This window comes from Vulpes vulpes, chromosome 2 (assembly GCF_048418805.1).
Source record: "Vulpes vulpes isolate BD-2025 chromosome 2, VulVul3, whole genome shotgun sequence".
In the NCBI taxonomy this organism is placed as follows: domain Eukaryota; kingdom Metazoa; phylum Chordata; class Mammalia; order Carnivora; family Canidae; genus Vulpes; species Vulpes vulpes.
The window spans coordinates 41426299-41442794 of NC_132781.1; the positions used below are offsets into that span (position 1 = coordinate 41426299).

The following is a 16496-nucleotide window of genomic DNA, read 5'->3' on the forward strand; positions in this document are numbered from 1 at the left end:
CTGCACTGAAACTTGAGTAATGGCCAAGAAGTTGGCCGCATAAGAGATGAGGGAAGAAGCATTCCAGGCAGCTGTGGTGGTGGGGGCAGCAACAGCAAGGGTGCTCTCTAAGGTGGAAGTCCTATGTGAAAAGATTCAGAAGGAATCTGAGTTTCACCATCAGCATGGTTTAAGTTTGGTGAACAAGGAGAGTGGCATGAGACAATGCCAACAATGAAGCAGAGCCCAGGTTACGTAGAGCCTTGTAAGCCAGAGTAAGGAATTTGAATTTTACTTTAAGTATAAGGAATAAGATCGTACAACTTTTAAGCAGAAACAAATCTACAGGCAATGACAAATTACCTTATTAGTTATAATTTACAAGGCTTAAATGACTTTTGGTATAATATAAACTGAATAGCATTTTAACATGGAAAAGGACAACCCTTCTCAAATTTTTAGCATGTTATTAAAAATAGTATGGTTTTAAGACAATTTTTTATTGAGAAGCCAAACCAGTCAATATCTTCAATGTTTAAAACAAGCAGCATAATTTTCAAATGCAAAAATATGCCTACATTTTTTAAAAAATCATGCAATTCATTATAGAAAAGAGTTGTGACCTGGACACACAAGCCTTTAATTCTAGCTCTAGCGTTAATGACAACTACATACAACAATTAACCCTAATTATCTCATTTAATACATGAAAAGTACCACACCATGTCAAGGGTTTTAATTTTCTTTTGATCAGGGTTTATATATATATAATATTATAATATATAACTATTATTAATATAGGTTATATATTTTTATTATATATTTATATATTATATATAGATACATATATCTGGGGGGGGGGGGACACCTGGGTGCTCAGTGGGTTAAGCGTTTGCCTTGACTCAGGTCATGACCCCAGGATCCTGGGATTGAGCCCCTTCTCCCTCTGCCTCTGCCCCTCCCCCCACTCATACATGTGTGCACTCTCTCACTCTCTTAAATAAATAAAATTTTTTAAAAGATATATATCTGGAGGGATCAGTGTTTAAATGGAATTTTTCAGTGGGACAGGGAAGGAATCTGAGTTTCACCATCAGTATGAGGAATAAGATCCTCATACTTCAGGTAAGAACACTACTCTGAGGTTCCAACTACTTTCCCAAAGCTGAAAACCACCCAAATAATATCTGAAGTTTCTTCTGGCTCTAAAGTTTTAGCAATTCACGCAATAAACATTCCTGGAATGAATAAATTTGGAAGGACCTACTATGTGCCCAGTCCTGGTTCCACACTTCCTCAATGAACTCACCCACTGGGAACACGGGACCACGTTGGCCAGAGCCATGGCTATTGGGAGCTCTCCCTGGTCTCCCATCATCGTCACCAACTCCACCAGCCTCTCAAACCGGTCGGCCAACACTGTTTCCGCAAGTGTGTCAAATTCTGTGCCTTGTTGGAGGATTTTTGTCAGAACTTCCATAAATGTAGCTCTTGTCTGAAGATCTTTGTGATAACCTAAACCTGATATAGACAGATGATGTACATTTACTAACATGGCCTGTTGAAGTAATTTTGAAAACCTAAAGAATTGGCATGTGAGACCAGCAATTTCTATATGAAGCTTTCATTTTATCTCACCTATGGAATGCATGAGGCCACTGTCCACATTAGCATTGAGTAAGTTTGACATTGCAAGGACTGTACAGTGCCTCAGTGATGCCAGCCTCCGAGACATGCCACGTTTCCTGCCACCTGTTTGTGCATTTTCATCTTCAACTTCACTACAGTCATTCAATAGGTTCATGAACAATGTGAAATACCTGAGAAATAAAAAGACTGACTCTTACACGGTGAAGGCCACATCACCAGAAAGCTAATCAGATATTCTGGAATCATGACATGTACATCATATGAGCGGTCTTGGGTATCTGCTTCTCCCCAGTCTTGGGGGAATCAGCCAGGGTGGCTCATGATGAAGTGTGCTATGCTGAATATGATTTTATCTTGACAAAGCCAGTACATATTTCATAACATAGGCATGAAACAGATGCAATCTTTCCTGGTCAATGCATCACTTTTAGTGTTTACCATATAAAACTAGTGGTCCAAAGAGTTTAGAGAATGCTTTTTTTTTTTTTTTTTTTTTTTTTTTTTTTTTTTAAGAATGCTATTTTAAAGGACTTAGTGAGGTGATCTGGGTTTTACTGCCAATAATTCACTGCTTGGATTATTGTCTTAGAAACACAAAACACAGCTGTTTTCCTAACTCAGTCCTATCATAGGGAATATTGCTTCATGCATGGGTTATATTTTATAGGCAGCTGCTGATGGCCTTAATACCAAAGAAATGAGATCCATTTTCTAAATATTATCACATTTGCCACTTTGGTTAGATTTTGTTTTGTTGTATGTGGGCTTTGTTTTTTGCTTTGCCTTTCTGGGGACTGAAATTTACTTAAGAAATAACTGTGATTTGGCTTCCATCAATTCCACACCATCTCCTTCCTCCGGCTGCAGTGGAAGACCAGCCAGGAGTGAAACTACTGCTTCCATGCTCGCCTGGTCCAAGTCTCTGAAGAAAGAAAATTTAAAGACCATATAAATTTTTCAGGTTCTTCCACTCCACCTTCCCCTCAAATAAACACCTTCCTAAGAGAACTTTAGGAATTTAGAAACAACCTATTTAACTGTTTATCAGTACAACCTAAATAATTTCAGTTAACATGCACAACCAGAATGCAAAAATATTTCAAGTTAGGGAGATGATGATAATAACTTTCACAAAACCAAGCCTCACAAAAGAAATACAGATGAATGATTATTATGTAGTTTGTTGTTTAATTATTTTCTGACATGTGACAATAAGTATTTACCATTAGAGTAAATGCAGGAAATTACTTTTTAGAAAGACTCAAGCCAAGTAAGTCCCTTAAATATTACCTTTATCAAATTACAAAATAAACAAAGCCTAAGGCTTTATACCTTTTATTTCCCAACAACTATAGATTATCCTTTCTAAATAGACGACTAACTTTCCAAGTAAAACTTTCAGTTAAAAACAGAAAATAAAGACTAATATATATAATTCAAATGCAAAAGCTTGATATCCAAAAAACACATATTATAATAGGCATGGTGAAGTACTTATCAACATCCCAAGTAAACCTGTGAATACTTAATTAGAAGTCCTTCTCTCTCTTTGGATTTTTTTTTTTTTTTTTTTTTTTTTTTTACCTTGTAAGACATTTTACATCATCATCTGCTGCCTGGTTGGATGTTCCCATAACCCAGTCTGTCAGGTATTCTACCATCTTATTCCTGCAGAATGGCAGGGGAAAGGAAAACAACAATTCTTTAAGTCACACATACACTTTTTGTCATACAAATATTTTTTAATAATGCAAATAATTTGCCAAATCACTCAGGTGACATGAGAGTTTTATAAAAGAGATACCACCACTCCGACTCCAAGCATTGGAAGGGCTCTGACAGGCAACCAGGATACTGATCTTCCATTGATACTGATTCCCTTAGCCAGGGTATCAGTTTGGAAGCAATTCTTAGCCCCAGTATTATTTAGAAAAAGGGAGCACTGGCATGGGCACAAAGCTTTGGGAAATTTGAAAATACAGGAGGAGAAAAACTGAAATGTAAAAGGCTGCTTTTCCACCCCCCCCTTCTCATGATAATCAAGTACCTATTATTTTTCTATACTTCATTTAGCAGAAGATTTACAAGACTCCACTTTGCTCTCTTCAGAACTCACCTAAATTTCATCTCTTGACAAAATGAGAGGTCATCTCTCCTCGCCATCATCACCTCGACTAACTGACAGAGTTTCGTTTTTATTTGAATTGCATGGACCATATTCCCAAGCACACGAACATATCTATTTAGACACAGAAACATTCAGGAGAAAAAAATATCAGATATAAGCAAAAGAGAAGGTTTTCTAAATGTTTTGATCTCTAAGTGAAATGATTAAATCTAACTATTAAAGTTGTAGTATTTTTATTTTCATTATAGGAATACATGCATAACTTCTGGTTACCTTATTGTCATACTCCAATTTGGGTGCAATAAAGAATGGCAAATTATTTCACTAGTAATTACCAATACTGATGTGTTTCTGTTACATTTCAGTAGAATGCTTACCTGACTAGATTTAACATCATTGTTTCAATGCTAGCTTGCCCCAGGTGTTCAGAGCTGCCTTCAGTATGATTATCTAGTAAGTTCTTCATTATAGCTATGGTTTGCTCCACAAACTGAGTATTGGTGTCAGTCAATAAAACCTATACAAAGAACAAAATACATTTTGGCATCAAAATGCAGACAGACCATACATAGAGTGATGCAAATGTCTGACCTAAATGTCATGTACATGCAAAAATGTACCCACAGGCATATATCCAAATAGACACGCAGAGACACTCATACCCATACCCAAGATATTTATAACCCTTGGCACACTCACACATTACAGTTCCCAAAAACTAAAACTGATTCCTACATCAGAGGATTATTTTTTCTGCAATTTTTTGCCTATTTTTTAAAAATTGTATGATATTCATGCCAGTATCAAATTAATCAAAAAGAAAAAGGCTTCATTATTAAACAAATCACTCTATTCATAGGGAAGGGTGAAAAATAAAGCAGAGAACACTTTACCTGTCCTTGGGAGTCAAAAAACTTGCTGATGGTATTCTTCAATTTGTTAAATAGCATTGGATAAAGAGCAGGACTCAATTCTAGACCCACCAGATCCTTAACATTGGTCCGTATTTGAAGTCCCACTTTCTCATGGTTACACACCATTAAGGATAACAGCCGATCCATAAATTTGCTGACAGGTGTATCTGCATTTCCCTCTGAAGACATCACTGAAATCATGGAACCCTTACGTTCACTGACTGGGCCCATGGGTGGGCTATAGGTTGCCAAGCCAGAATTGCTTCTCTGCTGCAGGCACACTCCCCCAAGGGCACAGAGGAAGCCAGTCATGTTGATCCATTCCTGTAGGGAGTCCGTGTCAGACAAATCTATGGATCCTCCTCCACTGACATGAGACATTCGCCTCTTAACAATGGTCTTGTGAAGGCTTTCAGCAGCCTAAACACAAAATTTTTATGGAAAGCATGAATTCAACTTCAATTGGTTGAGAGACATGATAAAATCACTTTATCCAACATTTTTTCCATGACAAAAGAACATTTTTACATTTAAAAAAGCCAAGACTTCACCATTTCTAGTCACATCCAGGTATTTCATTGCCAGATGAGATTTACAGAGTGGAGGTAGCAATGAACACACATGCAAATCAGATGCAGCTCAGAAAGGACCATATACTAGGACACCTGGATGGCTTAGTCAGTAAGTGTCTGTATGCCTTCCACTCAGGTCATGATCCCAGCATCTTGGGATTGAGCCCAATTAGGCTCCCTGCTTAGCAGGGAGTCTGCTTCTTCTTCTCCCTCTGCCGCTCTCCCTGTTTATTCTCTCACTCCCTCTCTCTCAAATAAACAAAATCTTTTAAAAAAAAAAAAGGGAACATATACTCCAAGTATTTGCTTATATCAATTCCTGGACAGAGAGGCAATGTCTATTCTGCTTCAAGGAATATAAGCATTTGGAAATTTTCAACCAAGTAGTATGTGCGCTTATTAGTGATAGTCCAAGTTCAAGTGCTCTAGGACCAGCTGTGCAAACATTAACACAGATTCCATGTGGCAAGATGGTAGTAATCAAGCAAAAGAACCACAGCACAGAAAGTAGCTGTAATGAAGGAAGCGCAGAAAGACAAGAAACAATAGAAAAAAAAATCAAACCCTACAAGAATCTGAGAAGGAAATCTTGAAAAAAATCTGATCTTGTTTGTGGAGTACAGACAAGAAAGAAAAACTCTTACTACATATGGCCAAGATTTTTCAAATTCAATTCTCCTTACTCACTGCTTACAAGCTAATACTCATCCTATTACTGAGAACATATCAACCCAAGAAAGAAACATATTAGGAGCATTCTGTGATATAAATGATGTAGAAGTACCACTGCATTTGCCTCCTTATGTATGTTTGTTTTACTGGAAAAATAGCCTTTCTCCCATGAAGGACTGCTTTGAATACAGAACTCCTGAAACTACCATTTTCTTATGGAACAGGCTTTTATTACAGTTGTAGCTAATATCAGAATCAGAATATGGCTATTATCCCTACTGTCCTGCAGCACATTATCCTTTTTAGGACCTGTATTTTTATGCAAGTTCTCTGAACAAGATTAGAGACAGAATGCAGCTTGCAACATGATGACTTAATGTGGAGCAAGTGAAAGAACCACTGGATAAAAAGGCTTGCTCTGACAAAGAGAGCCTAGACCTTGCAATTTATTATTTGTGTCACCTACTTTGTGAGGTTGGCTGGACTAAGATAACAGAGCAACTTCACACCTGCTATGAGTTGTGCAATAAGGAATTTTTGGTATCAGACACAGAAATGTCCATTGCAAAAGAACTTGCAAGCTAGCTTATAACCAGCAATGTGGTAGAGCATATATTTAGACGAAATTTACATACCAAGATTATTAAACAGTGCCACGGGATTTTTTTTTTTTAGCAGCAGAAAGGCAACTGAGTACCAAGCATATTGACTGCATGTGGGCTGCAGCAGTGCCAAAACACTGTAATCAGTATACAAGTGACTTATTTCCTTTATTTATTAAGAATTTGGATCTAATACCACTTAGACATCTCTTTAATCCAGTCTCAACTCTTGAGCCAAATGTTCATGCTGAACAAACATTATACTTGGCATCAATGTTAATTAAAGCATTATTTTTAAAAAGCGTTATAGAACAATGCAATAGCAGCTAAGGCTCAGTTATCTAAACAACAGAGTTCCTCTGTATCTTTATTAAATATTAAGTTAAATAAGAAAGAGGAAGAAAAGCTCAGAAGAGCAGCTCCAACACTTCAGTCACCTGCAGCTAGTCCTTAAAGTATTGATAATAGTGTTACCCATCAAAATGGAGTCAGTGACTTGAAATGGATGAACTTATTAATAGACCCAAACATGTGGAACAGTAACTTTCAGATGCAGAGGAATCCAGGCAGAAAGTTCTGATGAAACTGCCAACCGTGGTAAAGATGAAAGCAATGGTCCCGGTAGCAGTAGTGGGCAGAGTGATGGACCTAGAAATGAGGTGAATTCTAGCTACACAAGCCAGTCCACTGGGAGCCCTAGGGGTGAGGTACAGTCAGAAGACACTGCAATATTAAAACACTTAAAGAAAATGAAGATGATAATCATGATCATAATCTTCCTAAAAGTATAGCTCTTCAGAACAGAAAGTTAGAATATCAATCGCTTAGGCGATTCCCAAGGCCCGTTAGAAAAAAAAGGGGGACAAGTGACAGAATCAGAAAGGACCTAGGTTTTTTTTTTGTTTTTTGTTTTTTTTTTTTTGGACCTAGTTTTTAACACTGAGTCAGTGCCAACAGTAGATAATCAAATACAAATGCTAGATGCCTGTTCACTCTCCAAACCCAGAGCGTGGTATTTCGGGGGAAGTTAAACACTGCTCATATAGTACAAGCATCTCAAGAATCTTCTATTACACACTCTGATGACTTTCTTGGGGAGACTTCTGGGAATGAATCATTTAATTGTCCACATTTTATTGGTCCCTAGTGTCACCACCACTACCGTCACCACCACGATAGGCATATTGTTGATGATACACTGAGTGCAGTTGATATAAGTCATAGTAGATCCCAGAGCAGTGCAAAATAAGAAAAAAATAAGGCAGACTCTGATGAAGAACCTGGGTGTGAAAAGCAGCTAGTTCCGATTCATTCACCTGCAGAAACTAACATCTTTTCTCCATCAACATCTTCCCAATTCAGCATCCCATTTAAGTCTTAGTCAAGGAACTGCAGTGCATAAACATCAATCCAACAGTGATGCTCTAATAGACATTAATTTGGATAACGTTTGCAAGGAAGGAAGCACTTTATTGTGGGATACAGTTCTTCATATCATTAATTGATATGATTCAATTAATCTTTGTGAAGGATTAAAAAATGAAGCAGAGAAACTTCTCTGTTGCTTCATATGTTGGTTTACAGACCATATCAAGTGAGATTCACTGACGGCTGCCTTGAAAATTTAGGCAACAACAGGTAAAGAAGAATTTTTTACATGGTAGTCAAAGTTCATGTTGTATATTTTTATTGACCAGGTGTGGTGAATTCACAGCATTTAATGTAGTATCATCAACCTGTGCTTTAGTAAGTACAGTTTTCACAACAGGTTTAAAGACTTTTCTCTCACAGGGTTCATACTTTATCACTCAGCCTCGCTTTTTTCAGCACTTTCTGGCACTCCTGATTAACTCCCCTCCAACAGAAACAATAATACTTAATCTCTTCTTGTCTTTGGGAACAAAGAGTAGTGATTACTCTGTTTTCAAATTACAGTTAAATGTTCTTGAACTCTGTCATATTATATATTAAAAAGATTAAATAAGTTAAAATTGAGCTGAAATAGAAACATTTTGATAGGGCAGCCCAGGTGGCTCAGCAGTTTAGTGCCATCTTCAGTTCAGGGTGTGATCCTGGAGACCCGGAATTGAGTCCCACATTGGGCTCCCTGCATGGAGCCTGCTTCTCCCTCTGCCATTGTCTCTGCCTCTGTGTGTGTGTGTGTGTGTGTGTGTGTCTCATGAATAAATAAAATCTTTTAAAAAAATTTTTTTTGATAATGGCATTCTTCCTCTGAGTGGCTCTTTTGTGTCTTGACTTCTGCAGTCCATAAAGAATTAGGTTAGTGTTTTTCTCTAGTTTGAATTCTGCTGCTTATTTATATACTCCTTAATGGGGTTCAAACGGTTACTACAAGTTTCTTGCTTTTCAGATCTATTCCACTGATATAATTTCACATTTCCCTTAATAATGTTCCATTCCCTTGCAAAGTGAATTCTATTAGTAGTTGAATACGTTATATTAGAGTAATATAATGTTTACAGGTTACCTATGCCCAGGCCTGATATAATTCTGATTTTAATGAATATTTAAGTACTTCAAAAAATTTTTTACATAATTAGATTAGAAAAAGTATATGCAATATTTTACTTTCTGCTTTGAGTCTTAAAAGGGCTCTAATTTGATAACCACCAATAGAAAAACTGTTCATGTAGGTATAAGAAACAATTAATAGATCTCTGTTAGTGAATCCATTTGGCACATATTCTCTAAAAGAAATTCTTTTTTTTTTTTAAGTTTTTATTTAAATTCCAGTTAGTTAACACGTAGTGTAATATTAGTTTCAGTAAAATGAATGCTTTTAATGACTGGATGATAGTTATCTTTTAAAAATCTTTGTGAAACCACCAGTTTATTCAATAGTTGTTATACCAAAAAAAAAAAAAAAAAATAGTTGTTGTACCAATTTATATTCCCCATGGATGTATCTGCATACCCTATTACCTGCAATTCCACTGTTATGTACTCAACAGAAATACATCTAGATGGTCACCAAAAGACACATTCAAGAATGTTCACCACAGAAATACTCAAAATAACAAAATTCTTTGAATAGCTATCCAATGCCCCAAGAGAGTAGGAAGGAAAATTAAATTGTGGACTGTGTGTTGAATGAAATACCTAGAGCAGTAACTGAATGAACAACAATGTTATGGAAAAGCATGGATGAGTCTCACAATGTTGAGAGAAAGAATATATAAGAGACTATATCTCTAGCACTCCATTTGTATCAAGCTTACAAACAAGAAAACTATTGTTATTTAGTAGTCAGCATAATGGTTATTCTTGGGTTGTTAGTGATCAGAAATGGGACATAACAAAGGCTTCGATGTGCTGGCAATGATTTACTTCTTGATGTGGGTGCTGGCTACACAGGTATGTTCACCTCCTATTATTTTGCACTACCGCTCAGATTTGTACATGTTCTTATATGTATGTTATGTTATATTCCAGTAAAAACTGATGTGAAAGATGAAAAAAATAAGTCCAAACCTAAGATTATCATATACATTTTTTAAGAGCCACTAGTATATTTTTGTCATAGACTAGTATACCAACCAACGGTAACAAACTTCTTTGAAAAAGCTTTGGCTAACATGAACAAACCCTTGCAAACATTATGCCAAGTGAAAAAAAAAAATCATACTATGTGAAATGTCCAAAACAGACAAATCTACAGAAAGCAAACCAAGCAAACCACTTGGGTGGTTCCCAAGCGTTGGCAGGGTGTGGGGTGGTGGTGGGGAGATTAGAGAATGATAGCTCATGGGTATGGGTTTTTTTTAATTGGGGTGATGGTTGTGGAACTTTGTAAATACACTGTTTTTGCCTTGCTTTTTCATGGTCCAGGGTGCCAGCTGAAGTTGTCAGCACAATGAAACCAAACTGGCAGGATGGATGCAGATTATTCTGCCATTCTTCTAGATCTCTGAGTTGTACATGAAATCTAGGGCTGATCACTCCACACTTGTTTAACATCTACCTGTGAGGTTCACAACATTTTTCCAGCTCTGTGGTCATCAATGATTTCAAGCTCACCAATGTAACCATGCTTCATCATCACAGTCGGAAACTAGACAATGACTTTGGAACATGGCCTAAGGAAAACCTGTGCCTCTCTTTATAGCACAGTTGATGCCAGATGTTCATGTATACCATTATGGCGGCATGGAAAGGTGGCAGAAAGTGAAATGTACATTTTAAGTGTGCAAATTGTGTCATATGCAAATTATATCTCAATAAAATGTTACCCCCCAAAAAACCTTTCATCCTAAGGCCACATGTCCTCTCCAAATGACATTAGGTACATATTCTTGCTTTACAAAAACATAACTTTTTTTCTCTTGTTCTAATTAAGAATGACAAGAAAAAAGCAATGGGAGGCTTTAACATCTAATTATAATGAGAGCAATATGGCCATTACAAATCAAATATACACAAATGCAATTATTAATTTCTGGGGTAATAGATGATAATAGTTGGATGAAATGTCCAAAAAAATTTTTTTTGAATTTCACTTAACCTAGGAGTTCAGTCTTCTGCCCACCAGATCCCTTAATTAAAATACCAAATGAGGGATGCCTGGGTGGCTCAGCAGTTGAGCGTCTGCCTTTGGCTCAGAGAGTGATCCTGGAGTCCTGGGATTGAGTCCATCGGGCTCCCTGCGTAGAGCCTGCTTCTCCCTCTCCCTGTGTCCCTGCCTCTGTGTGTGTGTGTGTCTGTGTGTGTGTCTCTCTCTCATGAATAAATAAATAAAATCTTAAAAAAAAAATACCTAACTGAAATAGTAAAATGTAGTTTCAATTTTAATGTATTTTCTCTACCTTTGTCGTCCCTTTCCTGAAAATTCCACGAAATACTCTGATGGAAAAAGAGAAGGAAAGAGGATAAGGGAATGGTCCCTACCATAAATCATCTCTAGCTCATGCTGGCCAGTATTTCTGTAATACTGGCAACATTGGTATCTGTGTTGTCCAATGCAGTATAGCAAATGGCCACATGTAGCTAATGAGTCCTCGAAATGTGGTTACTGTATGACTGAGCAACTCAATTTTAACTGTATTTAATTTTAATTAATTTAGATTTTCATTTAAACTTAAAAAAATCACATGTGGCTGGTGGCTACCATATTCATGCAGTTTCAGATGAACCACAACTAAATAACAGTCTTACGACAACTATATACATATTATACTAACAGTGACTCAAAAGATTATTGGAGTGAAATACCTATGTCTAGCAGATCAGTTAAAAGACAAAATCAACTTTACAAACTCACCTGGCCATCTTCCATTTTAGCTTTTGGGTAGTTGAGGATTAGTTTTGTAGCTTGTTCCCACTTCGCATGTGTATCTTCCCAAGCCTAAAATGAAGGCAATTACCACTTGAAAGCAACTTTAAACCTAGAACTAAAAATCAATCAGCAAGAGACAGGTCTCAAACTTGGTACATATTATAATATCCTACTTGTAATACGCACATATCTTTGATTTGCTTCAAAAGCTATTTCTGGTCACACACACATGACCTGAGGCTTCTACATTTGTGGGTGGGGGCCTGGGAGGGCTGTTGCTGTTGCTAAGGGCATACCTCGGTATTTCCTGCAGTGGGATGCTCAATGCGCCTTAGTAGTGCCATCACTCTTTTCTGAAGTGCTGCTCTTCCTAAGCAAAGACAACAGCAAATCAACTCATTGCACTTAGAGCCCTGCTTGCCAAGGGAGAAGCTGGCAAGCCCAACCCATAAGGCAGAGGAGGAGCAGAATCAATGCTTCAATGATAAAAGTGAACACTTCCTTTCACCAACCTCACAGGAAAGGTATCTAACTTAGACTCTACAATGTCCACAGCGTAAAATCGATATTCCCATCTGTAGTTACTCAAAACATGTGCCACCGTCTAGAACTTCACTATATATAGTTCAGCCATAGTAAATTATAAAATTTGTAACGGACAGCAATTTATACTGCCAGTTTTTAAACAAATACACCGCATATTAAAAGCTCAGTATGAAGTTAACGATTTATTTCAAATGCTATTTACTTTCACCCTATCTTGTGTAGAAAAGGTTTCAGGTAAGCAATTTGAATTAATCCTATAAACTTACAAAGTAGTTCCTACATTCCTAGCACAATTGGATGTCATGTGATTCAAGGCAAACTGAACAAGAGGAAGAAAAAACATTATCCACATTTACCTGTTGACATCATATTGCTGACAGAGGCAAATTCCATAAATGTGTTATAGTTGGGCAAGAAGTTGTGCACCGACACTTCATCCACCCCACACCGGATATCTGCTTCCTCACAAAGGTGACGGAAACAGGACATGGCAACCAGAACAGCTTCAGTGTCAGGGCTCCACAGAAACATGTACAGGGCCACTTCTAGTTTAGTCTGAGCTTGTCGGCATATTGGCGGAGTACCGCTGCACCCTGCTGCACTATCCTGAGAGTCAGGAATGGGAGGCATTATGTTTGCAATGTAGATAATTTTATTTACAAAATCCAACAATACAACAAACTATATACCATGTATGTCTGCATACAATAACCCACAAAAGCTTTCCCTTGCATCATAACAGGAATCTTCAAACTCCTCAGTATCTTGTCTGAATGAGAAATGAGATTTGAACCAACATCATGCTAGTATTTGTCCAATTTCAAATCAAACAGATATTTGATTCCAGATTCTAGAAATGCAGATTGAGCAAACACACACAAGGAAGGTACCCACAGCATACATCTACTGAATGAAAAATGCAATGCATTTCCAACTCAAATTATAAATGACAAAGGGAGTAATAAGAAATTCTATCTACCTACTGAGGGCAAGAAATAAACACTGCAGTAAGTACTAAAATGAGGCCACAAACAAGAACTAAATATTGCTATAGAAGATATACTTGATTCTGGATTACATACTCCAAAAGAAATCCTCATTTACAAAATGAATATAAATTCTGCAGCTAACACAGACAACAGTAAACACTATACTGCTTACTTGTTATTTTGTCCTCAACAGAATGTTATACTGAAAATTAGGGATAAAAAAGCTTTGGTCTGTACTTCGTGATTTTCAAGTCTAACAATATAATGCCAATGGTTACAGTAGACCAGCAAGATCTTCTGTGGAAAATCAGTCTAATCAAGATTCCTGCAGACTATATAATGGCAACGATTAAGAAAGACAACCTAACCCTACAATAAGACATAGTACTGACCTTCCCATGAAAAAAGCAAACTGATATTCATCTCCACCGATAAGGATTAAAGAATGTACTCTCTAGATTGGGAGCTGCATACTAAATGCCAAAAACAGTGTTTTTAACAGTAAAGATACCATTAATAAAAAGTTTGGTCTGTAATGATTTGGTATTTTCACTTGTACTGTGATTTTTTAAAAGGAAACGTGCAACAAACAAAAAACACAAACACTTATATATAACATCAAGCAAAATGCTTTATCTCCTGGTAAATTTGTATTTTTGGTAGTTGGTACAACTTTTAAACTTCTGGGATATGAATGGTCTTCTTTTACATAGAGGTTTGTAATAATTTTAGCTATCAACTACAGCCTGTAATTGCCAAATAACCAAGTACTCTTTACACACCAATCTCATTTAATCCTCACAATTCTGGGGCATAAATTGTTATTATCCCCATTTTACAGGTGAGGAACTGGGTCACAGAGATGTTATGAGTTTGCCTAAGGTTCCACAAAGAGTAGCAATGGAACTAGAATCTAAGCAGTTCTTTACTATATTATCTAGCTGAAATTTACCAAAGTTCATTCAGGAAAAAAACTATACAGCACAGATGACAATGATACAGAAAAACTACAAAAGTAGCTGTTTACCATGGATGAGTTTCCTTTTCCCTTCCGGAGAGAGGCTCCAGGAGTACAAGAACGTAGTAATTCTTCATGATCCATGGACATCTGACTAGTAGTTCCACTTGAAGGAACATCACATCCTACCCCATAAAGGAAGAGAAAGTGACAGGAACTTCTATCGGCCTGCTAAAGAGAAAAAATAAGTAAGCCTTTCTGATGCACTGACAACCAAGAAAAATAAATACATAATACAAGCTCTCTTCCTGTTTGAGACTATCCTGGAAAACCTCTCATCCCAACTCATACCCCTTACCTTGAACAATATGCAATAAAACCCAGTAGTGCAAATAGTTTGTTCAATATCTTTGAAACTCCCCTTAGCTTTTTACCCTTCAAATCATCCAAAACAAGATTCTAGAAATACAGAATTAACATTTCTAGATCTAACATGGACACAAGTAAAACATAAAACATCAACAACATAAATCTATCATTTGAAAAATATAATGTACTTCTGAGTCAATTATGAATGACAAAGATTTTCTCCCATTTCATCCTGTGTCATGTCAGGATAATTGGAAACAGACTCTTTTGAGATTACATTCCTTTGGATGAATAATTAACACTGGTTTATATGCCAAGTATGTTACAAGGGTAACTTTACTGACCAGACAAACACAGATTACTGTATTACTAATGCTTATACTCTGGAGAATTACACCACAGGCAAGGGTATGAAACCCTGGAGTCTGCTCAGATGCCAACTCACCATTAGTCCATGTGTAAACAAAGAAATTTAACAAGCTGCATGGTACACTGAAAAGCATGAGTTTAATATGTTTGGGATTTTTTTGTAGCTATGATTCCAGAAATAGGTAAAAATTCATTGGATCAAGTATTCCTGAAATTATGCCATAATAGAAAAGAATTCTAATTGACTATAGAAACTTTATAAAAGAAATATAAAGCTCTTCTCTAACCGCCTAACACTCTGTCCCCATATTTTGATAGTTCAGAATTAAAACTTTTCACTCAACCCTAAGGAAGAAAACTCAGATATTCGAAGAGGTGAAACTGTTATGGAAGGAATATAAATAAACTTAGATGAAACACCCTCAACCTCTTCCCTTCAGTTTCTTGATAGATACCATTCTCTGGACTACCCGAAACCGTAACGCATAAGGGCTCAAGCCCTGTGCACAAACTTAAGATGGAATATGTTTCTCAATCTAATTTAGTTATAGCAGCCCCATTCCTCCTAGACCTAGATCTCACAGAGTCCTGCTTTACTAGAATTTATCAGGATTGCAGTTCTAAGGACAAAGGCTCAGAATATTTTTAAAATGTTAACTTGTCAGTCATCATCTTCTGGCACATATATTTCCTTTGAAGACTTTGTAGACAGGAAGAGCTAACATTAAGACTTAATTTAGCTAACATACATCTCTTTAATCTCTACCGATTATCCCCCAAATATTCTTCCATTTTAAAGATGTCATTTTGCTTACCTTATTTTTAAGAAGAAATTTATTCCTGCAGATCAAAATCTCCCTCAACCATTTGAGAATTTCTGTGCTACTAAGCATCTGATGGCTAGTTAATTTCTTGCAGATGTAAAAAAGCATTTGAGAGCTGCAATAACATAAAGTTCACTGTTATCAGTATCGTCAATAAATAACCTCAATAAATAACCTCAAAATACGTAAGAATGACATTCTCTCATAACAGATACAAGTTGAGAGAAGCTAGGATTTTAGAAAAATGGTTATGAAAATGTATGATAATCAAAGGGAATTAAGTCTACAGATTATGTTAAAAAAAAAAATTCTAAATCCTCTAACCCCCAAACTCCCAGTTGTGTCATCCATTTATATCATCTTTGCAGAAGACTCAAGAAGAAATGACAGACCATGCACACAGCAGACTGTACGTAAACCCAGTGCTCTAAAGCAGGGATCTGAAAACAACTGCCTATAGGCCAAATCCAGTCCTTATTTGCTTTCGTAAATAAAGTTTTAGTGGAACATGGCCATACTTATTCATTGACATATCACGTCTGGTAGCTTTCATGGTCCAATGGTGGAACCAAATAGTTCTGGCGGAGACTATCTGGCCCACCAACACTACAATATTTACTACTCCACCTTT

At 36.7% G+C, this 16496-nt stretch overlaps 1 protein-coding gene across 20 annotated transcripts in view; it reads right to left on the minus strand.

Moving 5' to 3' along the window:
- Window positions 1–16496, minus strand: part of NF1 (neurofibromin 1) — a 264921-nt gene that overhangs the window by 133043 nt on the left and 115382 nt on the right. For 13 of the 20 annotated variants that reach the window (XM_072747755.1, XM_072747765.1, XM_072747770.1 and 10 more), the window contains 12 exons: window positions 15857–15980; window positions 14373–14534; window positions 12713–12962; window positions 12107–12180; window positions 11796–11879; window positions 4651–5091; window positions 4135–4274; window positions 3746–3868; window positions 3214–3297; window positions 2435–2551; window positions 1618–1799; window positions 1289–1500 (listed from right to left, as the gene is read on the minus strand). In XM_072747755.1, coding sequence (XP_072603856.1) covers window positions 1289–1500; window positions 1618–1799; window positions 2435–2551; window positions 3214–3297; window positions 3746–3868; window positions 4135–4274; window positions 4651–5091; window positions 11796–11879; window positions 12107–12180; window positions 12713–12962; window positions 14373–14534; window positions 15857–15980 — 1993 coding nt within the window. The remainder of the gene's footprint in view (window positions 1–1288; window positions 1501–1617; window positions 1800–2434; window positions 2552–3213; window positions 3298–3745; window positions 3869–4134; window positions 4275–4650; window positions 5092–11795; window positions 11880–12106; window positions 12181–12712; window positions 12963–14372; window positions 14535–15856; window positions 15981–16496) is intronic. The other 7 variants (XM_072747756.1, XM_072747766.1, XM_072747761.1 and 4 more) reach the window with 1 other exon arrangement.